Below are 23,305 nucleotides of genomic sequence, written 5' to 3'. Positions count from 1 at the left end.
ACCTTAAGAAAATGAACTTGAATTGCTTTCCGTTAAAGTACATGGTACTATCTTAAATTTTGAATGACCCTTTTATTTTCTTTTTATCTTAATGTTCTGTGTATTGAACAAGCTTGGATTTTCTACATTTTTGTCAAAATCTTTTATCTTAATAAGAAGTTTCTTAATGTTAATGTTTTCTTTTGTCAACCCATTGATTTCATCATTTATTGTTTTGTGATTGTGTGGGATTTTAAAGTCCACTGATATATTTGAAACGAGTGCTCAAGGAACTCAAAAAGTATGTGGAATGTCAAGTCTCAGTTGGGAGCATTGATCTTAGTATCGAGTCCATAAGAGTTATTGCAATGCAATGTTATTTTTACTACTTAAGTTATTGATGTTTTAGGTTCGACCATTGTATTTGATGTAATATAACAAATGTATAGATCTATTATTGAAAAACTTATGTTCTGTGTTGCCTCCCAGTTACTGTTAATCTAATCTGTTATTAACAATACATTATTAATAACAAATTTTAGTTTGAGTAACAAGTATGATAGAATCCCTGTTGCATTATAAGCGTTCGTCTATTACATATTCGAGAGAAAATAAAACAAGCCCGCAGCAATGCGCGGGTACAAAAACTAGTATATATTTGTTGAGATGACGTCAGCACTCTTCATAAGAACTGTTCACATGAGCAGTGTTGGGCTTCGATGTTGTCCTGGGTATAAAATGTTTTCAGCCTCATCTGATGTTTCTCGCCTCTCTCGGACCTTCTAGAAATGTAGAGAGCACTCAGCTATCTCTATTCAATTTCCGCTTCCTCATCGTTTCTCACGTCTGTCTGGGAGCTTCCAGAAAACGCATAGAAAATGTGTGGCTTGCTCAGCCAGCTGCTTCGAATCTCTTCTTCTATCCTTTGAATCTAATGTATAAGAAGCAGTTTTCTGTTTCCGCCGCATGTCAACCCTAATTCTGAAGGTCTTCTTCGCCCGAGAAGTAGTCATGAACTCACAGGTATGGCTTCCAAATCTTTATCTACCGGATTTGATATAAGAATTCTGATTTTGATCGTGGAACACTAGGGTATGAAAGAAGAAGAGGAGAAATCGACGCAATTGTCAAGATAGGGTGAGCAAAATTCTCAAAAAATAAACGTTTACTGACAATTTTGATGTTTTTTTGTTTTTTGTTTTTGTTTTTTTTTTGTTTTTCCAGATATCTCTCTCTTCTCGACATAAACTGTAGAGTGTGGGGTCATATGTTGTTTGCTTTCTTTGCTGCATCGTTTCTCTCTTGAAGCTTCGAGACTGATCTACTTCATTCTCCATCTTCCACCGTCAAAACCCTCAATCTCGACCTCTCAGGCTACTGCTTGACGACCGATCCAACAACTGCGACGGAATTTGAAACCCATCCGCATTGAGAAGCATCGGTCTGAAGGTTGAATTTGATCCTGTGCCTACGAATTTTCACTTTTTGATTCATTTTAGCTTCTAGATTTTTCTGAATTTGTATTATTTTGTTGCTGAAATTGTTTCTAGGTTTTGGCAGCCACGAGCTATTTGGAGTTGAAGCTGAGAAAAAAGAAGGATTTCGGTAATCGATTTTCAATTCGACTGATTTTTTTCCTGCAAGCATGTTGCGAGAATCATCTGCCTCTATACAGGATAGTTGCTAAAATTTATTGTCTATAAGAAATTCATCATTTCAAATACCCTCTGCGTATGCGCAGGACATTTAGGATTCAACCTGTGAATGGTCATTGTTGTATTCTTTAAAACTTTAGGCTTCTAAACTTCACAGTCTATATATTGGCTCATAATGAATGCAATGCATTTAATCTGAGGGTGTTATATGTATAACTCAACTTGATAGGATAGTTTTGGTTAAGTGATAGCGAGATTGTTTTTACAGATTAGAAAGTACTCACCTTTAGCTGCAGTTGCAGCGGCTGGGTCAGGTTTTTTGGAAAAACCGTATTCTCAAATGGCATGTATAGTTATATATTTTTTCAGACTTTGAGGAAGTGTGAATATATACTTTTATTTTGTGAATAAGGTTCCATCCTATATGCTTTGATTTGAGCTTTGTCAGGCAAGCACTGTAAACAGTTGAATAGGTCGTTGAGTTAGTAGTAGAGGTAGTTGAGCTAGGGATATTTTCAAATTCTGGGAGATTTTCTGTTTCTAGATATGGTTTTTTGTATCCCAAATCCTTTAGTTATATGCATGTTAATAATCTATGACTAACTTTCAAACTCTGTTAGATCATATTTTGATGGTTTCTTTTCAGGAGATTAGGTGAAATCATACTCAATTTTATAGAGAGTTTGCTGCAAATTAAGTATTTTTGGTCCTCCGTTTTATAACGGTCACTTTGGTGGACTTTTATTGGGTTGAATAACGTTGGCTGAACACTTAAATCCACTCTTTAATATTTGTTTGCAGGGTTTAGAGAATAACAGAAGAAAAAAAAATTATGATCCTTTAAAAAGTTTCACAATTGCAAAGGTAATTTTCTAGATCCTAAATTTTGAACTTCTGAGTATGAGTATCCACATCTTCTGTCTTCCTACCATCCTATTCCCAATTAATCATTTGTAGTTGGTAAGCCTACAGAAGAAAGAAATGTGCCTGCAAATTTCGACAGTGGGAATAACAGTAGCTGACTGCCTGATTTTATTTGTCAATAGGGAAAGGCGTACTGATCTTATTAAGGCAGCAAAACCGCTTAGGTAATTAACCTATTGGATTATCTTAGCAAATAGATTAAAATGATCAATCTCTGAGCATTTGGTCCTTTTTGGTTTTTCCTAACGTTGTTAATATCATTCCCAACGGCAATCCACTTCTTGTATTTTCTTATATCATAGTTAATAATATCCAAACTTCCATATTAGCAGTTTCAATTTTATGATTCAATTTGGTCTGTGATATACCTGATATGTAATTTATTTACATGAATGTGACTTCTTTTTCACACCTGCAATTGGATTGCAAAAGGATGTGAGATACTGTACTACTTTGAATTAATGCAGTTGCAACTTTAGCAAATTTACCATTGTGTGTATGAAAGGTGTGAATTAGCGTGCATCACTTTTGTCCTGTTTCTATAGAGAATATGAGTTCAGGGACTTTGTCTTCTGTTCACAATGATTTTGTTTGTCTCTTATTCTCCATCTTACAACTGTGTAGTGACAATATGACAGGAAATTTAACTATATACTATTTTTCGTCAGACCGCCTTATTGTTCATAAGCTACAGTTTTGGGCCTTCGACCAGAGGTTTCAGTGTCTTGATTATTATATCTCTATGGTATACTTCTGACTTTATGTTATTTGTTAACAGGACAAGAAAGAAGGAAGGTGAGAGAGATGGAGATCCTGGAGAAGGATCTCAAGACCCTAAAGGAGCAGATTGATAAGTTGAATATACAGAGTAAGTTCACCTGATGCTTCATGTTTAAAGTCATCAATCGACTCTCATCTGTCTCAAACGAACATGTCATTAATAGAATGGTCATAAATACTAGATCCAGTACACATGTTTATCTTTAACTCTATTGCACATCCGGCTTAGTTATGAACTCAACATCTAATTACCTTTTATTACTTTGCATTAATGAAGAGCTATGAATATACTTTGTTAATCTGATTTTATATTGCAGTTGTTAATTTCATCTGATTATGAATTTGTAAGAGAATTGTGATTTACTGTTATATATGCATGCATGTCTGCTTATATGTACAAGCAAGAGCTACAAATAGTAGTTGGAACTTGGTTATTATCAAAGTAACTCTAAAATCAGTAGGGAACTTTAAATCGTACCTTCACCAAATCCATGGCGCATAGCATCTCTGTATCCCCAACTATGTATCTTAAACTTTTTGCAATATCAGCATCCCTCTTTTATTTGCCATTAATTCTTAAATTTCGTATGTTACTGTTCTAAATATTGCCATCCTTTGAATTTCATTGTTTAATGATACATTACTGTTTCCTTATCTTGCTACCCAGTTTTTTAGTGCCAGCCAACAGCATCCAGATCAACGCTGACAGAAAACTATCTAACATTTGAAACAGTAAGGAACTTATGTAAAGTCATTAGTTCGAAATAAAAGACCGCAGCAGCGCGCAGGAAGAGAAGAGGTGCGAGTCCAGTTCTATAATATGACATTAGGGGTTTCTTTTAGTTGTGTAGTGTAACAATGAAATGATCAGTCTATAGTGATATTATTAGGAAGCTTACTTTAAAAATAGGAGCATATCTATTACACAACCCGCTGCAACGCGCGGGCATACATCCTAGTTTAACTATATACTATTTTGCGTGCTGACGTCATGAACGGGTTACTGTACAGTTTTGCGCTTGGGCTTGCATCTCGCCGCTTTCTATTTCTTTCTTTCTCTCTCGATCTCTCTCTAAACTTCGCCGCTATCCCCTTTCTTGCTCTCTCTCGATCTCTCTCGAAACTCCACCGAATCATCTCTATCAAGATCTCAAGCTCTCCTTCCCTCTCTTTCGTCACTTCATCTCTTGCTCGGCACACCTCTGGAAGAGTCTGGACTCCTTTTTTTCCTCTCTTATCCTTCTGTTCTCTCTATTTCAGAGACTGAAAGATAGAATTTGGCTAAGCATCCTGGGTTTTGATGAATTCAGGTTTGAGTAAGCTTCCTCTTTTCTGAAATTTTTCTTTTTCTGTGGGATTCTTCTAGGCTTATGAGTTACTTTCATTTTGGTTTCGTCGCATGCCAGATCAGAGAAAGATGGAGAGAGGGAGAGCAGAGGTAGTGGTTTCGGTCGAGTACCCAACAAAGCTCTGAAGGGAGATTTTATCAACACCAAAAAAGGTGCTTCTTCTGCTCTGGGTAATCGATTTTCAGATTATAGATTCTTATAGAAATTGTCAATTTCTTTGGGTTTTCTTCTTTCCTTTTAAGAATTTGGACATACTTATTATCAGGTGATTGGAATACCTGATTGGGTTTTTTGGTTTTAGTTCATGTTATCAATGCTAAATTATGCTTTCGGGTATGTAGGGTGATCAATACGTAGTGGAAGACATCTGAATCAGTGGACATCTTTAGTTATTGAAGAACAACAGTGTCACTGGTTGATTGGAAGGTACTTTTTTTATTGGTCTTTTTTCTTCAAATTGATCGTCTTCGTGTTCAGATTTGTGGGAGTGATATTACATATTTGTATTATCAATTATTGTTTAAATTATAAATGATAATCATGCTTTGCAAATTATAAACATGAAGTGCACTCTATCGTGCTGTTATATACTTATATCTTCTTAATAAATTGAGTTTGATATCTTCTTAATAAATCGAGTTTGCTAACTCTTTTGTTGGTGGTAGTCAGATGATAACCAAATTGTAGGGTTGGTTCTGGCATAAATTTCTTCTCAAAAGTAGGTTATAATGTTCACCAATAGGTAACATTTTGTTAGAGGTTTTGCTGGATGCGTATATATTAATTTTTATTTATTGTGTTCAAGTCTGTAGACATCAATCCAATATCAACTAATAATCCTTGATGAATGAAGTTAATTCTGTAATTTACTGATTACTGGAATACCTTTATTGTAATATTTACTTCTCTTGAATAGAATGTTATGTTAGTTCAGAAAATAAGAGTGTTGATTTTAGGCCTTTTAGGCCTCGCTTGTAACCAAAAAAAGAAAATAAGAGTGTTGATTAAGCTGATTTATGAATTGCTGAAGTTCTTAATCAGTATATGAATGGAACATAAAGCCATAGCAAACAAGTCTACAATATCGTTTGGAAGCTCTATCTTGATTAGTTTCGATAATTTTCTGATTTGATCTTCTTAAAGTCTACCTCTACTTGATGACCAAATTATTTGATATTCACTTGATTGATGAATAGACAAAAGTTGAAACATTCATTGTTCATATAATTTATTGGTGAATTGAATAGTCCCAATGAATGTTAAGATAGTTAGGTATGGATTGACTGAGATTATTTTCCTGCAGAACGAGGGACAAGCACAACACTGGTTGAAGATAAAAGAGCAAGCAGTACAGGCTTTAACCTTGCACTAATATTGGTAATGAAGTAGTGTGTATGTACCCATCTTACAGATATGTATCACAGTTAGAATTTGCAACTGAATTTACAAGAAGTCATTGATTGTTCCAAATTTGGCAAGTATATTGTTAGTAACTTCATGCTATGATTAGATGAAATCTGATAAACAATTGGTACTAGGCATTAATCGTAACTGCTATTTGGTTCGCAGCCACCCGTTAGGTCCGGTTAGTGCATGTCTATTTAGCCCCGGTTTCTAAACGTAACTAGGCCCATATTATTTTTAGATAAATAAAAATCCCTCGTGGCTCCCTGCTGCAGTAACGAGACACTCCCCAAGCTTCTTTGAGGTCAACAATCTTCAGGTACAAATCATTTTGAGTATAAGAAGAAACACTTTCTTTTAACATTGTTTTGTTTTACTACCTGTTATGATATTTTTGATATTTGGGTGCAGAAAGTGACTGAAAGAAGATATGAAGAAGCTGAAGCTGATGCCGCAAGTTGGGAGCATAAAATCATTGTGTAATTCAGAGAAAGACTGATTAGTCCTCAGATTGCGTCATTTTCACATATATTTCATTTTATGCAAGTAGATTTAGTTACTTTTGTTAAATCAAACCTTGAAATGTTACTATTTTCTGTTCCACTCGCACAGGTTTTCATCAGATTGTATTTTGCTTCATTTATGTATTAACCATGGACTAATTAAATGTGTTGCAACTCATCCAGGGTGTGAACAAAGTGGATAGCGAGTGTTTGGGGACTACTTATGGAAAAGGTTTGCGTGATTAACAGAAAAACAGAAATAGCTAGATCGATGAAATCTTTGCTTAATTTGGGCATCATTATGTGTTGATTATTATAATGGCTTCATTTGCACATCATTATCTTTGTTGAATCTGACTTTGTCAGGGAATTATTGTCCGATTATTGGAAGAACATCAATTAAATATATATTGTACATTATCACGTCCTTCAAGACCAAGGTGAAAAAAAACTGTATTGATTATTATAATGGCTTCAAAGAAAGAAAACTTTGCTTTCAATTTCTTGATATATTTTTCATAATTGCTTAATCTGAGTTTCAATCTGTAAATCATACTGATTCATTAATAGATTATATTCTTAGTTGTTAATCATAAGTGAGGTTGAGGTCAAGTATTTTTCTTTTGGCTCTATTTTAAGGGACTTGAAAGTCTTTGACTGTTCCATTTGATGATACATTTGCAAGAACAACTTTGTTAACAATTCGTATGTTTCAGATCTTGACTTCGATATTGTGGAGATGAATCCTTTTGCATTGGTTAATGGAAAGCCATATCCTTTGGATATGAGAGGTAAGCTGGATGACAATGGTGCGTTCAAGAACTTCACTAAATGCATTCAATTTCTGTTGTTATTACCCTCGCTGCTCATTGCTCAGTTAGTTGACAAAAGCCCTATGATACTATCTAATGTTTCTTCTGTTATAGCGTACCGTTTTCAACACCATCTTACATGCTATTATTGTTTCAGGTGGGATAATATTAAATTTCCAATGCCGGAAGAGTTATGAGTCCAACGCAGAAGTTTATTCATAGACTAGATGAGAAAGTACAAACAGATGCCTTACCTCATCAATGATTGTTTTCATGCAGGATTTGGGTTATATGCAATTTTAATTTCTTTCAATGTTCAAAAGGCAATAACCCCATGTTCATAGGGAAATACCTCTCATTAATTAGATAATATCTGTTTATTATCCCGCCTTAATCATGTTCATTTGTCAATTTCTTGCCGACATGTGCATCTTTGAAATTTACAGTTCTGAACCCTGAGTGAAGAATATGGACAATGGTTGCTGGAGGAGGTGCAAGAGTTATATACACAGACATGGTGTGTTTAATTAAGATTCAGAAATTTAACTGGATTTGAACTCCTACTTATGAACCTTCAATTTTTCTTGACATTGATTGCTCACAAAGTATATTCTTTGATCAAGTTGGACATATTGGCTTCGCTCATGAGCTTGGAAACCACTGAATATGGTGGAGAACTAATGACGAGGATGTCGTCTTGAAGTAGCCCAGAGTTGTTGATGTAAGTACTCTTTCACTCTTAGCATTATATCCGTGTATCCAGCCTAGACAAAATGCTACTTTCATATTTGCCACATCTTTGTTTTCCATAAAAAAACTTCTCATGAGATTCATGGCTTCTCTTTAATTCATTTGAAATGAATTTGTTCATAGTAGTCTGCTCTGAATCTTATTAATTTCAATTAACAAGATAGATTGTAGGTCTGTTGTGGATTTTGTTATTTGGGCTGCTGCCTTTAGCATTTTGGTAAGGGTTATCATTTCTTCCATTAAATTGGTGATTTTATATCAACAGATGTTCTGTGTTCTTTTCCCCTGCATCTATTGTGCTGTTGCCGACTAATCTACTCTTAGTGTGACTTATTAATGGATGACTATTTTGTCTATACATCTTCATGTTGCTGATCTTGGAGAAGGTGCATCACTTTTATGCAGGTATCCTCAAGTTCAAAGGACCTTCGTGCATAATTTTTTATCCTCTCAGTCATTTCCTTTATTGATTGTACTTACCTTTATTTCATAGCAAAGAAGTGACCTTGCGACAAAAATATTCAATCATAGAAGCTGGGTTTTATTTTCAGATCCTGTTGATTTATTGTCAAGTTTGTTTTAGAATGCGTTTAACTTAATTTTTAATCCTTAAAGAATTATGGGTTTCAGCTGGAAATGGAGGAGAATTGGTGAATTTCATTTTCTTTAGGGTTTAGGATTTTATAATAATCATAACTATTGTGAATAGGAGGAGAGAATGATACCCCTGTTTATAATTCAATTTTTGTTTATTGTCTCAGCATCTCTCTTTCTGATGTGATTTATATATACACATATGAGTTTTGATGTTGTACTGCTACATGTGAAATTTCCTTTTTGTTTTTGGGCATTCTCCTTCTTTTGCTTTTTATTTCTGATGCCAATTGGTTTAGATGTAGAGCTGTGTAACCTGTAGTATGTACTTGGAGGAGTATCAGATTAGGAATTAATATACACATGAAAATAGCTACTTCATTTCAATTGGTAGAATATTCTACTCAATTGCTTTCAGAATCTGAAAAAATTTGCCGTTGATTTTATAGTAATTCTGTAATTCTATTTTGTTACTGATTATTTTTTTTTATTTTTTTATTTTTTTTGGCAGAGCGCATTTAGGAAACTGCAAGCAGGAGGGGTTTGCTGCAATTTTTTTGAGTTTAGGTATGTGACTGCTGTTTTGGTTTTTGAACGACTCTTACTTTTTAAAGAATAGACATTGGGTAATTACTTTTGAATGCTTTTGAGGCTGGAGAGCTTTGAAAATAGCATTTAGTTCCTGTGGCAATTAAGGAGCTTATTATGGAGCAAGTGGCAATTATTTCCTATGGCCAAATACCTAGAGGTAACCTAGGTATTGAAGCACATAAATGAAATTGTTCTGTCACTGAGTTCATATATTTAGCTGTAGCCCGGCATTATAAGAAAAAGATTGCAAGAACCGGAAATAATGAGTAGTTGGTGTCCAGATCTGAACTTCATAACATGAGCAATGAGATAAATTTGTTAGATATGATGTTGAGTCGTTTCTGTGTATGGGAAGTGAGACAATGATATGTTAATATTTTTCATTATGGAATAGCTTGAATAGTCAAGTGTTTGGATATCTGATGCAAGAGAAGTCGTTAGAGACAATGAGATAATTTAGGCACAACACTGTTATCTTCTAGAAAGGTAAACTCTTAAGGGAAATATGGAAACAAATTAGTGTTAGAAAATAGGCAAACTAATGGCTTTTACCTGTATGTTGTTTTTTTTTTTTCTTGGGAAACCTGTATGATCTTCATTTCTCTGAATTTATATTCAGTAATTTCAATTTTTTAAGAGAAACCTCTGACTGGTTTGCGTTAAAATTTGAAACCTTACAGGTGAAAGGTCTAAAGTTTGGTGGATTCAAAACTGTGTGCTAGGTATGAAATTGAAATTTCTACACAAACATAACTATTGAAATTTCTATACTTGAACATAATTAAAAAGAGCAATTTACCTCAACAACTGTATCAGTTGGTCATACTTTGAAGTTTAATCAAGAGCAAGGAGATGAAGAACAATAAGACTAGCTCCTGGTCCTCAAGTGCATAACGTCTATAGAATTCAGCACAAGAATCTAGAACCAGTATTTTAGTTCATGGTTTTCGATTGAAACAGATAGTCTTTCAATGTTTCTTAAATCTCATGATCTATGAAAGTGAAATCCAGTCTAGTTCTAGGTACCCAGTAAGCAAAGAAAAATACTAAAAAATGGGAAGGAACCTGGAAGAGATGGGGTTTGAGATTTGCACTCAGGAGGTGGTGAAGCGAGTCGTAGCCACAGATGGAGCCATCGCTTTACTTTTCGACTTGCCCATTTCTCTCTTCTTCCTTGCCTCTTCTGTTTCAGGACACTATGTTGGTCAAACTCAAATTACCAAGGAAGAAAAAATCGAAAGTTTTGGCGATATTTTGCCGAAATTTTCGTTTTTATCACTCAGCGATATCTTTTTTCCTTCCTAGAATTTTTCGTCCAACTCGCGATATTTCGGCGATATTTTTGAAAACCCACCGAAACTTTTGAAATCTCGTTTTCCCGCCGAAATTTTGCACCAATTGCACTGTGCTGTTCCGCGCCTTCCGCCGAAAGGTTTGACTGGGTCACTGCCTTTGACTGGGTCACTGCCAGTGACCTGCGCTCCATTTGCTCTCTCCACGTGCGCTCCATTTGCTTCTCCTTCCATCAGGAAAATTGCAGCAAAATGTTCAATTTTGCACCAAGGGGATTCGAACCGTGCTTGTCCCCTTGCTCGGGTCGGTACAAGGCTAACAGTTTAACCAACCCTACTAGTTATCCAACTTGTTTATTTTAATATCTTTACAATATATATTGGTTTTTTTTTCCGAATCTAAAAAGTAAAAATTAGGTAAATATCTAATCTCCAGCTAACTTTTTTACCTACACTTCCATAAAAATAAAAATAAAACTTTTTTACCTACATTTATTAATTCATTTTTAATATATCTACCTTTTAAAAAAATTTATTTATAACTACCTAACCTATATATATATAAGGCGTAATGATCTAGCCTCTTTTTGGGTTTCCAGCCATCATAAAGAAAAAAGATGTTTAAAGTAAATTTTTAAAAATTATTAACAGTTCAGCACTAACATTTTCACCTTAACTTATTACAACTCTCTATAGATCAATGTTTATTCAAGGTTTTCATTTCAAATATAGTATATAATATAGAAAACAAACATCTCTTAAAGTTTGGTTTAAAATTTCCTTGTTTTTCTTCAAATTTCTGTCAATTTTCTCATTTTTTTTACTGCAATCGATATTTTCCCGAAATTTCCGTCGAAATTTCCATATTTTTAAGGGTCGAAATTTCCGTAATCATCGAAATTTTCTTCCTTGCAAATTACATGAGGACTTTGGGCCTCAATTTGTCAGGCCGGCCGGGTCCAGAATCTCATATTCTTTAACAAGCACAACAGTATCCCTTCATTTACGACATAAACTGGGACCTTATTGCAGTGAGATGATTAAACAAACAAAATTTTAATTTGATGATTAGAGTTTGAATCCACTTGATGTGACCTCCAAAAAATGAAAAAGAACAAACTCCATCCCAAAATACAGTTCTTATACCTTGGCCAAAATACAGCCTCATGCAAGTCATGAGTATGAAAGTTAAGCAAAATTGATATCTTGGGGTACCAAAGTGAAGATTTCCAAGCTTAAGATACGAATGTGTCAAATGTTCTTAAATTGGGTTACTGCTTGTGCCTTTTTTTCCTTAGTTTTTTGCAAGGTGGGTGACTTTTTATAAAAATTGTTTTTGTTGTAAATGTTTTGTTTGGTAAAATCTGTTTCTACTGACCTATTAATTTTTTTTAAATTTATTTAGTTTACTAAATACAATAAAATCTAGAAATTTAGGCAAAAACTGATTATTATTATTTTTTAAACGAAGTTGTACTAGAACTAATATGTACATATAGGACACGGTTGTTTTGTAAAAACGAAGCTATAATTGTGTTTAATTTTTACAAAACTTGACTCCTATATTTGGGCTTGGGACACAATTGCCATACATTTAATCTAGTCATTATATAGCATGGAAACTTGTATTAAGGGCTAGTTTGGTATTGTAGTGACTTTAAAAAAAAATAAAAAAAAATAAAAAATAAAAAATAAAAAACTAGCTACTGTTGTACTACGAAAATAATCAGCTGTGAATTAAAACAGTTTTGTGTTTGGTAAATATTAGTTGCTGTTAAGATAAAATTTATTAATTTCTACTGTTTTAATGACAACTGCTTTTAAAAGTAACTTTCAAGTTGTTTCTAAAAGCTACTGCTAGTGATTTATAATTTTCAAAAAAAAATAATTTTCTCTCATTTATCAAATACTATAAAAACTAATAAAAAAAAAAAAAAGGACGAAGCTGTACACCAGTACCAAACTAGATCTAACACCTTTGGGATATCTAAAACAAAAAAAGCTATTACCATAGTAAAACCACTTAAAGGTTGTGATTCACTCTATCAGATTAACCCAAAGAAATATCAATTTTTTCTTCTCTCTTTTCTTCGATGACAATTTTTCTTTTCTCCCATGTTTTGAGGTTTCAGCAACAAACAAGCTTCACAACCAGTTCACTGCCATCACACTCCTCCACCACCACCGTATCGGCTTTCAAATCCCCGCTATTAACGATTCTCAGGAAAAGGGCTGCAAAGGGTTAGTCGGTGGTAAGTATTCAATCCAAAGAAGTTCTCTGACTATGGGGCTATGGACTCAATCTGATTGGATTGAAAATGAAAAGGGTCTGAATTTTCCGAAGAAGAGTAGATTTTCAAGCTCAGATTGGACCTCGTTAAAACAACATCGCTTTTGTCCAAGCTGACGACGCGATTCGATCTATTTGCAGAGTCGACGACGGCGGCTATCGGGAATACGCGTACACGGCGTTGATGGGTGTTGGCAGCATGGTCCGATCTAAACTTAGTGGTGAGTTTACATAAGCACTGGAATCAAGATTGAAGAAGAAGAAGTAGGACTGGAAGAAAGGTTGAGGTCTTGAGGAGGAAGAAGATGAAGATATGGGTTTTGGGGGAGATGAGAGAGGCAACATTGTTTCATGGGTTTTTACTGCTGTTCAATTTTTGAACAAAATACTGGTCACTCGTCTTATTTTTAAGGTTTCGACAATTTAGTCCTTTTTTTCTCAATTTCGACAGTTCACTCCCATTACTTTTCAATGTCATACAATTAGGTCAAACCGTCTATTTTCTATCCAATTTCACCGTGAAGTTGTTGAGTTCTCTTATCAGTGATTTTCAGCTGACTTGACATGAGAGAAATAGCAACTCAACAACTTAACGGTAAAATTAGATAGAAAATAGACGGTTGGACCTAATTGTTTGACATTAAAAAGTAATAGGAGTGAGATGTTGAAATTAAGAAAATGAGGTCTAAAATGTCAAAACCTTAAAAATAAGAAGAGTGACCAGTATTTTATCCTCAGGTTTTTTTGGGTGCTGAAATTCACACACCCAAATTTACAAACCACACACCTTTCATATTTTTTAATATTATACTTTCTCACTTCTTTTACACTTCCTAAAATACCCTCGAGTCCTGTTTTTTTCTCTCTTTCTTCGCCAAGAAACATGAATAGAAACGTCCAGCACCTGCTCCTGTCTAATCTGTGCTCATCCAATTTCATCCCTAAGTCCTCTAACTTCGACCACGCCTGCGATTGAGACCCATGCCGGAACGTGTATTCCTGAAGCAATCCACAACCCAACTTAGCGTCATTCAATTCTATCTTTTCTCTCCTCCTCCCTCATCTTCCTCCCCTTTCCCATACGAATCTTTCGTCATACATTGAAGCAACTCTTTATTGGATTATGATCCCCTCATGAGCGTACGATTTCGAGATTGAATTGAAAAAATTGAAAGGGAGAAGCCAAAGCATCGAGACTTGAAGTAGAGTGATAATCAAGATGAAACTATCTCCCATATCAATATTTGTGAAACAACTATGAGTTAACAATTGGTGGCTTTATTGCTTTAATCAAGATGAAACTCCTCACATTTAGTTTATTGGTAAGAGCTGTAATTAGGATTTGAAAGTAAAAAATCTAGTTTGAAGCAATCGGCCATTATTGGCCACAGATGGGGAGAGATTGATCAAAAGTCTTCCAATAGACTAGAATGGGTCTTATCTAGATCAAATGAATCCAGCATATACTTGATGCTACCATCCAAAAGAACCAAGACAATAAGATGAGCAAGAAAAGCTGATACTTACCCAGATCCATGGTTGGCTAAACCAAAATGAGAATTGGGTCTGGTGGATTTTGAAGAGATTGAGAAATCAAGAAGCAAAGATGGGTCATACATCTATATTGGTAATTAGTATTCAATCTTAGAATGAAAATTGATTTCACAAATGTGCAAGAGCAGAGCTGACGAGAGAGAGAGAGAGAGATCGATGAGATAAGAGAGAGTGAGAAACTGTCGTGGTGTGGAGAGAGAAATAAAAAGAAATTAAAAAATCTAATTGGAGGGTATTTTTGGAAACGAAAAGAGATGAGAGATAGATATTATTAAAAAAATAGAAAAAGTGTGTGGTTTGTAAATTTGGGTGTGTGAATTTCAGCAATTTTTTTTTTTGTCATAACCACCGTTTGTTGGTACATGGCTGGTTCAAGTGCGTCGTGATGCACTGAATGAGCCCCGCGATATTTGATGAGGTAGCATAGAGACGATCTTCTCTAAAACTAACAAGAGCATAGAGTTTTATTTTAGAAGCTCTAATAATTTGGAGGACCAGGTACTGTTACCGCCACGTGGCACATAGAGTTGGTTGGTTGGTCGAGTAGAATAGTAAAGAAGAAGAAGAAGATCGATCCATCATCATGGAGGGAGGAGGAGGAGGAGGCGAGAGCAGTGAACGGAGTCCGTCAGGTAGCGGGACCAGGCTGAGAGTGAGACCCGACCCTTTCTTGGTGGTCTGTCGCGGCTTCAGCGTCGTCACTGCTCTCACCGCCATTCTCTGTATCGTCGTCAACGTCCTCTCCGCCATCCGATCCTTCGAGGACGGATCTGATGTACTCTCTCTTACCCTCTTTCTCTCTTTCTAGATAGATATAGATATAGATATTGATGGGTGATGGTTCACTGTAGATTTTCAATGGTATATTCCGGTGTTATGCTGTTCTCATTGCCATTTTTGTGGCTGTGGCCGAGACCGAGTGGGAATACGTTACCAAGTTCTGGAAGGTATTGGAGTACTGGGTTGGTAGGGGGATGCTGCAGATCTTGTAAGTCTTCAAATTCACTAACAAATTTCTTGTTTCTTCTATTTCTCATATGGTTTCTCAACTTGTAGTGTTGCGGTCATGACAAGAGCTTTTCCTGACTATACTGGTGCTAATGACGCGCTTATTCTTCTTCAGAACATAGCCAGCTATATGCTTCTTGCTTGTGGTGTGCTCTATGTTATTTCTGTAAGTCAAACTACTAGAATCAGCCAATAATTCAACCATCCTTTCCTTTCTGCTTCCTCCAGTATACTCTTAATCAAGTCAAAATTAGCCTGAGTGGGCTTATTTGCGCATTTTGCCTTTTTGGTTGAATTTACTAAACTTAGTCGGTATCTATTTGGATTCACTTAACTCATCCACCCCTTTTTAACTTTTCCTCATTCTTTTTGGCTCCTTGAGTATATCCTAACTAAACAACTAATCTTTCGCATTTGATTGTTCAAGGGAATTCTATGTATGGGCTTCCTCAAACGTTCTCGCCAGCAGAAAGAAATTTCAAGGGATCAAGCAATTAAGGATCTTGAGGTAAGCTATTGTATTGGTAGATACCCAAAATGTTGTGTTGTTGTGTGGGGAAGTCCATTCATAGTTTTCAATGTGTCTTTTTGCTTTTGGTATCACATCTCTGCTATAATGCTTAGGATTCAGGGTTTAAGTGCTCTTAACAAGTTAAAAGCTGTTGGTCTTTCGGCTTTTTCTATATATTCTGTTTTATCAGATGAAGTTACTGAGCTATGTCAATTTGCTTATGTCTTGTTTGAATGCTAAATCTATATTGAAGTTTGATTGTATCACTTGCTTATAAAAATCATAGGAGTTAGAGCGGCGAAGGGAAGAACTTGAACACTTGCTTGTTGAGGAAAGAGCTTAACACAAGACAGCCTAGGCAAGAAAAGTGACCTGTGAACCCTTTCAATCTATGCATTTCGTATGGACTGTCCTTTCATTGTTTGATTCTCCTTGTGACTTTCCTCAACTTGTTGTTCACAGGAGCTGATTTCTTTGTATAGTTAATGTTAAAGGTGTGCGTTACTCTTGTTTTGTTAAGTTCCGATGTTGAATGTACATCTGCAGCTTCAATCAAATACTAGCTTCTGCAAAGTAAATTTTGGTTGCAGCTCCTTGAGTTTTTATTCTGTTAATTTGATACACTTTGCTACTCCTTTTTCTCTCGGTTTATTATCTGTTGGGCCAAATCCAAATCTTCTTCATTTCAGCAAATTTGGGAGCAAATTTTTGTCATTAAGTCCAACCCCAGCAAACATCTGTAATAGAAAACCAAACTGAAAAGGCCAAGACTAACTGTAGGGGATTTTTGTTCCTTTTAAGATGAAAACCAAAAGCCAAGGTTGCTTTCTGGGATATGATAATGGATTCCAAAACTGGTTCAGATGGAAATTTTATGCAAGGAAGAAATATTCGATTTTTACTGATATTTCCGGAATATTCCAGAAAAGTGCCACTCTGCTCATGGACTGCACCCCAGGTGTCCCACTCTGCACTGGCTGGTCTTGACCTTGAAAGCAAAGCCAAGTTGCCAACTTGCCTTGCTCCTGCTTGTCTCCATTCTCCGAACTAAAAACCAAATTATGCTGCCAACAGGTTTGGAACCTTGTTTGGCCTACTACAAGGTCAATGTCGTAACCAACCTTGCTAAGCATCCAAGTTGTTCATGTCCGCATCTTTATGATATATATTTCTTTTTTACGAATTTGAAAGGTAAAAACTTATATAATTGTCTAATATACAATTAATTTATAACTATTTTTTACCTACACTTCTTAATTCCTATTTATAATTATCCATTTTTACCCATTTCATGATCCTCTACTTCTATTTTTCATTATTCTCTTCGTGAGTTATATCATTTAATAACTAGTCTTTACAATACACTTAACGCTCTACACAAAGAGACGATGAAGATAGTGAAAATTTTATATCTCATAGGTCTTTTACGTGGTTCTAAATTACTCATGTAATTCCATGTGAAATGTATCATATGTATATAAGACATGATGATCTAGCCTCCATTTGGGTTTCCAGCCATAAAAAAAAGTAGTAGATGTTTAAATTAAACTTTTAAGAATTATCAACGGTTCAGTGGTTACTTTTTCCCCTTAAATTACTACAACTCCTTATAGATCAATGTTTATTCAAGGTTTTCTTTTCAAATATAGTAGATAATATAGAAAACAAAATCTCTCAAAGTTTCATTTAAAATTTCCTTGTTTTTCTTCATATTTCTGTCAATTTTCTCAATTTTTTACTACAATCGATATTTGTCACACCCCGGTTCTTAAGTTATTTTACGGTTATTTATTTTGGTATTATTTTGGTCTTTTACCGTGTTAAGTCACCGTTTACCACTTAAGGACCCTAGAGTTGACTTTTTCTTGCGTTTGGAATTTGGGAAAACTTTCTTCATGAAAGTCGTAGAGGACGTTTTTACGAGTTCGTAGACATGCTATGTGTTAAAATTGAACTTAGCATGAAAAAGTTATGAATTAAGAGAGTAATTTTATGAGATGGTAAAAGGGGGTAAATATTAAGTGAGTATAATTTTTGGGTTTAAGTTTTATGGACCGGGTGTGGTAAGCCCAAACCCCCCCCCTCCTCTTACTCCCTCACTCACTCTCTCTCTCTTTTCCTCCTTTCTCTCCCGAGCCCCCATCCCACCGGAAGTCTCCAACGCCAGCTGCCGCCGTCCGGCCAACCACCAGCTGCCAGCCCACCCCAGTTCTGACCCCCATCACCTCCTCTCTCTCCCCAGCCTAGCCCCCGAGCCGTTAGCCCGCTGGAAGAGGAGAAAACTCACCGGAGACGCCGGGAAACTTTTTACCGAAAATCCCACCTCCGGCCACCATAGGTCGGAATCTTTAGCTCATCTTGTAGCCCTCATCAAGTTGAGTATTCTCTCAAAAGGAATTAGTCTATTTCGTTATTGTTATGGAGAAATGTATAATTGAAGTTTTTAGGGATTTATGGAAGTTTTGATTCGTTTGCCCTAGTTAGCCTTAGAAATGGACTAAGTGCTAGTTATGAATGTTGTTAAGCATGATGAGAGGAATATTATGTGAAAATTTGAGAAGCATTGGCCCTCGCCGGAATCCGGCTGCCGGCTGCCGCCGCCCCTTAGGGGCAGTTTTTCATGATTTTGGGTTTGTTTTAATGAGAGGAGTTTAATGAAGTATAGTTGAGAATTTTTGGAGGAGATTTGATAAGGTTTGGGATTTATCAATGATAAAGGTTTTAGGCGGTTATTCGAATGGAAATCCGGCAGTTGGTTTAGCAGGTTTTAAAGTCTAAAAAGGTTAAATTATGGCTTTCGGTAAGTGCGGAGTAATGTGAGCCTTATTAGGTAAAAAGTGGAGAAGTTGGGCAAGAGAAAAGAAATTATAAGCTTCTTTTTTATTTTGGAAATTTTATTAAAGTTTTGTCTTAGTTTTAAGGCTTAATGATTATTTATTGTTCAGGACGTGAGGAAGCCTCGGAATCCGGATCCTCTCCTCATGAGAGCCTCCTCATATTTCCTCATAAGTCAATCTCAGCCTTTTATTTTCTAACAACGGCTAAGATTTTTTCGGTTAATATTAAACCCTATTTTCACATCTACCCAACTTATCTCTCTCTTCTTCTTCTCAAAATATCATATCGTGCTCACACAAAAAGAAAACCAAGGTCTCTCTCTCTCTTCTGTCGTCGCAGCTCTCTGCCTTCCTCCGCCGGTCAACCGCTGGCACCAAGGTCTCTCTCTCTTCCGTCGTCGCATCTCTCCGCCTTCCTCCGCCGATCAACCGCCGGCGCCAAGGTCTCTCTCTTTCGTCGTCATCTCTCTGCCTTCCTCCCCGGTCAACCGCCGGCGCCAAGGCCTCTCTCTTTCGTCGTCGCATCTTTGCTTCCTCCGCCGGTCAACCGCCGGTGACGACCTCTTCGGTTGCGCCAGCCCACCATATCCGGCGTCCTCCACCATATCCCAGAGAAGAGGAGAAGAACTGAGAGAAATCAGCTGGGTTCGAATTCTGAGCGGGGAGTTAAAGGTGAGTTGAAAATTGTACCATTTTTCCATTTTGTGAAATGTCTGTATTCTGAAAAGTGGTAGTAACATTTGAATCAGTATTGAAGACTTGAGACTTGCATGAAAAATCAATTTTTTAGAGTAAGTTGTGATTCTTTGAAGGTGAAAGTCAGCTGTAGGAATTGTTAGGAGCTTCAATACTGTCATTATATTTTTTTGTTTAAACGTGTTTAGGACCATTGTAAATGAAATGGGCACTTTAAGGTTTCAAAAAATGAGAAAAATTAAAAAAATCATGCCTTGTTTGGAGTTCATTTGTAAGAAAGAGTTGGGCCATTGAGAAACTGGCGCTGCGCATCAGAACTTATGCAGTATATACACTTTGCATCTTTATTTGCTGCGTCATATGATACACTTTGCATCTTTATTTGCTGCTTCATATGATGTTTAAATGGCTTCAGATTTTAGATAATATTTTCATAGAATATATCATGTAGAAAACTATACAAAAAGAAGGATTTTGCTGTAAATAATATGTGCTTGTCGATTGGAGCATGAGGGCTAAGTTGCTTACTGTTCTATGTCAAAATCTCGAATACTGATTGGATAATTATTTTATTTTGCAGTGATAGGTAGCTACATTATCACTTGGAATCCCCAGTTATGTTATGAACCGAAGCTTCCGTAAACCAGAGCTCCTTCTTGTATACTAATACCCGTTACTCTCGTCAGACTGTGTTTCCCACCTTAAGTTCTCAGTTTCATCTTCGCCACCCAGAGAGAGACAGTCAGAGTCGGAAATGGGTTAGAAATTTTGGAGCCAAATACTTGCATTAGAGGATGCTGCCACAGCAACTCCATTCCTCTCCATCTTCCACCTTCCTCTTACACTATCCTCAAACCTATTGCTCGAGGGGCAGAGTGTTGTATATGAAGCAATTTTGGATGGCAAGAAAGTTGCTGTAAAGAAACCCATCTTGTCTACTTCTGAAGACATTGATAAGTTCCACAAAGAGTTGCAATTTGTTATGTAAATTGCATCATCCCGGATTGGCAAAGCTGGCAAAGATTTGTAGTGTCATTTTGGGAAAAACTTGGGAGTAGTGATAAATTAGCTGTTGGGAAAATTGGCTTCTTTTGTATAGCTGATAGGGTTAATTTGTTCAATATATTGCAGCAGGGACAAATTTACAGATTTTGTATAGTAGCTATGACAACATTTTGTTCAATCTAGTGCAGCAGGTGAAAATGGTAAATTTGAGATGATAGTGTCATTTTGAGATGAAATGAAATTGCTTTCTATGTTTTTGTTCCATCTCTATTCAGTTTTAAATTACTTGCATTACATGGCAATGTTTGTTGGTCTCTGGCAATGTTTGTTACTTGCATTATATGAACTATATTTTTGCTGAGAACTTGTTTCTTTACAAAAACACTAACACAATGGAGCACAAACCATCAATTCATACTGCCAAAGGTTTCTTCATTGAAAATTTAAAATGATACATAATATTTGATCAGAAACATAACCAGATCATTGGATTTCAACATATAAGCTTGAAACATTGTATACAGCTTGAAATACATAAGAGATAAAATTTCACATCAAGAAAAGCTTTCCCATTGTATACACAGCTTGAAACAGCTTCAAGATGAGAAGGGTGATCCCTGTCATATATAACAGCTTTAATTCTTTCTTTGCTGCAAACTTCAATCTTCGCCTCTAAGCTTGTATTGTAGCTCCACCACCTCTCTTTCATAAAAATAACCCTCCATATATATAACTAAGATCATAGAGAGCTAAACTCCTATGACCTGCACTCACGATCAAAACCTACCGTAATCAAATAGATAGCTAAAAGATATCAAAACCTACACAACAATCACGGTTATGTCATCGTGGAAATGGCAACAAACACCACAGTCATCTTCTTCAAGTCTGAATACCGCATTTCTCTCTTCTTTGCTGCTTCTTGCAGGGCAGTTTTTACCAACCTCTTTGCACTTCCCTGCATCAGGTTAAGCAAACAAGAATTTTAATGGGACAACACATAACAGTGACAGGCTACAAGAGAAAGGTGTACACAAAGATCAAAAACGATTCACATAAGATCATTCAAAATCACAAATGCTGGCATCATTTCTTCCTGTTATCAGCTGTGGCTTTTATTTCAGAGTTGACTCCACTCTAGTACATTGATCCCAGAGTTCACCAATACAATATATATATATATATATTATTTTTTTTTTTTTTTTTTGCAGAACTAGGTACGAGATTCATACAAACACTCAATAGAAATAGACGATTAGATTTCTACAACTTGCAACAAGTTCTTCACTGATTAAGAACATAATGACATCCTAATTGTATTATTAGTGTTCTCGTGGTCAGCTGGTGATCAAGAAACTTATGGTCACCACCAACTTATATCCTAAAAGATATCATTTTTCAATCTTTAGAGGCACATTTGACACAAGCAAAAGACTAAAATTTAAGATTACTGTGCTAAATGAATAATATCAGTTTTTTCATGATCATAATAGTATGATTGTCAAAAAATCGGCCATAAAACCAATAAATAATTCTTGCAGTTGATTCAATCTCAAAACTATAATTCAAATGGAAGAAACACAAGCCAGCAGCCAATGCAATCAAATTAGATAAGAAACGCATAAACCCAGATGAAGAATTATCGAGTATACTAATACATAACTCAACCAATCAAACCCTCAACAATGAAAAACTAAAACCCAAGGTGGAGATCGAACCTCAAACTCCAGTAGTGAAGATCAGAAAGCTTGGGATGAATATACAGAGTTTATGTGAATCGACTTCTTTTTTTTTTTCCACCAGTCACCTCGGAGGACGTGGAGGACGCCGGATATGGTGGGCCGGCGCAACCGAAGAGGTCGTCACCGGCGGTTGACCGGCGGAGGAAGGCAGAGATGCGACGACGAAAGAGAGAGACCTTGGCGCCGGCGGTTGACCGGGGAGGAAGGCAGAGAGATGACGACGAAAGAGAGAGACCTTGGCGCCGGCGGTTGATCGGCGGAGGAAGGCGGAGAGATGCGACGACGGAAGAGAGAGAGACCTTGGTGCCAGCGGTTGACCGGCGGAGGAAGGCAGAGAATTGCGACGACAGAAGAGAGAGAGAGACCTTGGTTTTCTTTTTGTGAGCACGATATGATATTTTGAGAAGAAGAAGAGAGAGATAAGTTGGGTAGATGTGAAAATAGAGTTTAATATTAACCGAAAAAATCTTAGCCGTTGGTCGAAAATAAAAGGCTGAGATTGACTTATGAGGAAATATGAGGAGGCTCTCATGAGGAGAGGATCCGGATTCGAAGCGTCGGGCCGTCGACAAGCATAGCCGAGCACTGTGAGTGGACCTTTGATTTTAATATCATGCATGCGCTAAAGTTATTTAATTTCAAAGGCATTTGGAGATATAATATTTTGTTGGATTATCGAGTTGCACTTATTTTTTTCCGGAACTCTTGCTAATTTTAGTTTACACGTGGGACGTGTCAAGTGTTTTATATTATTTCCATGTACAGTTGGGAACTGTACTGTGCGCTATGAGTTTATTATAATTTATTTGGGAAAGTGTGGATCATTTTATTTTAATATTGTATTTCACCATAAAAGGGTTGATATATAGATTATTGCTAGCTAACCTTATTAGCGGTCCTCATCATAAGTGAGTAGCTATTATAGTCTTATTAACGGTTCTTATCATATGTGAGTAGAGCGCTTAGCATGAGACGCTATTATAGCCTGGAAGGCAACCGATCGGTATATATATATATATTTATTGTTAG

The 23,305-nt window shown here is 36.2% G+C and overlaps 2 protein-coding genes and 3 non-coding genes across 5 annotated transcripts; 4 read left to right on the top strand and 1 right to left on the bottom strand.

The window, feature by feature from the left end:
- The first annotated feature begins 1,366 nt into the window (after positions 1-1,366).
- LOC101311816 lies at positions 1,367-5,239 on the top strand. Its single transcript, XR_183952.1, has 9 exons — positions 1,367-1,428; positions 1,530-1,584; positions 2,436-2,498; positions 2,681-2,722; positions 3,337-3,426; positions 4,006-4,137; positions 4,350-4,648; positions 4,745-4,839; positions 5,029-5,239. It is a non-coding gene; the product is annotated as an uncharacterized LOC101311816 (transcript).
- Positions 5,240-6,904: 1,665 nt separating this feature from the next.
- Positions 6,905-9,363, top strand: LOC101311636. Its single transcript, XR_183951.1, has 6 exons — positions 6,905-7,385; positions 7,564-7,641; positions 7,853-7,923; positions 8,030-8,127; positions 8,422-8,561; positions 9,262-9,363. It is a non-coding gene; the product is annotated as an uncharacterized LOC101311636 (transcript).
- A 5,586-nt stretch (positions 9,364-14,949) lies between these two features.
- Positions 14,950-16,628, top strand: LOC101311339. The gene is made up of 5 exons (XM_004290370.1): positions 14,950-15,252; positions 15,329-15,465; positions 15,534-15,651; positions 15,913-15,993; positions 16,283-16,628. Exons 1-5 carry the CDS (start codon positions 15,061-15,063, stop codon positions 16,337-16,339), a joined length of 585 nt encoding a protein of 194 aa, XP_004290418.1. The 5' UTR covers positions 14,950-15,060; the 3' UTR covers positions 16,340-16,628.
- Positions 16,629-16,837: 209 nt separating this feature from the next.
- Positions 16,838-20,743, top strand: LOC101296460. The gene is made up of 3 exons (XM_004292429.1): positions 16,838-17,027; positions 19,174-19,505; positions 20,110-20,743. Exons 1-3 carry the CDS (start codon positions 16,838-16,840, stop codon positions 20,110-20,112), a joined length of 525 nt encoding a protein of 174 aa, XP_004292477.1. The 3' UTR covers positions 20,113-20,743.
- Positions 20,744-20,967: 224 nt separating this feature from the next.
- Positions 20,968-22,646, bottom strand: LOC101311144. The gene is made up of 2 exons (XR_183950.1): positions 22,253-22,646; positions 20,968-21,492 (listed from the first exon to the last, which is right to left on the bottom strand). It is a non-coding gene; the product is annotated as an uncharacterized LOC101311144 (transcript).
- Between the last annotated feature and the right edge of the window lie 659 nt (positions 22,647-23,305).

Source organism: Fragaria vesca, linkage group LG2, assembly GCF_000184155.1.
Source record: "Fragaria vesca subsp. vesca linkage group LG2, FraVesHawaii_1.0, whole genome shotgun sequence".
NCBI lineage: Eukaryota > Viridiplantae > Streptophyta > Magnoliopsida > Rosales > Rosaceae > Fragaria > Fragaria vesca.
Note: the sequence above shows the minus strand (reverse complement) of the source record. Positions and strands in the feature narration are given on the sequence as shown.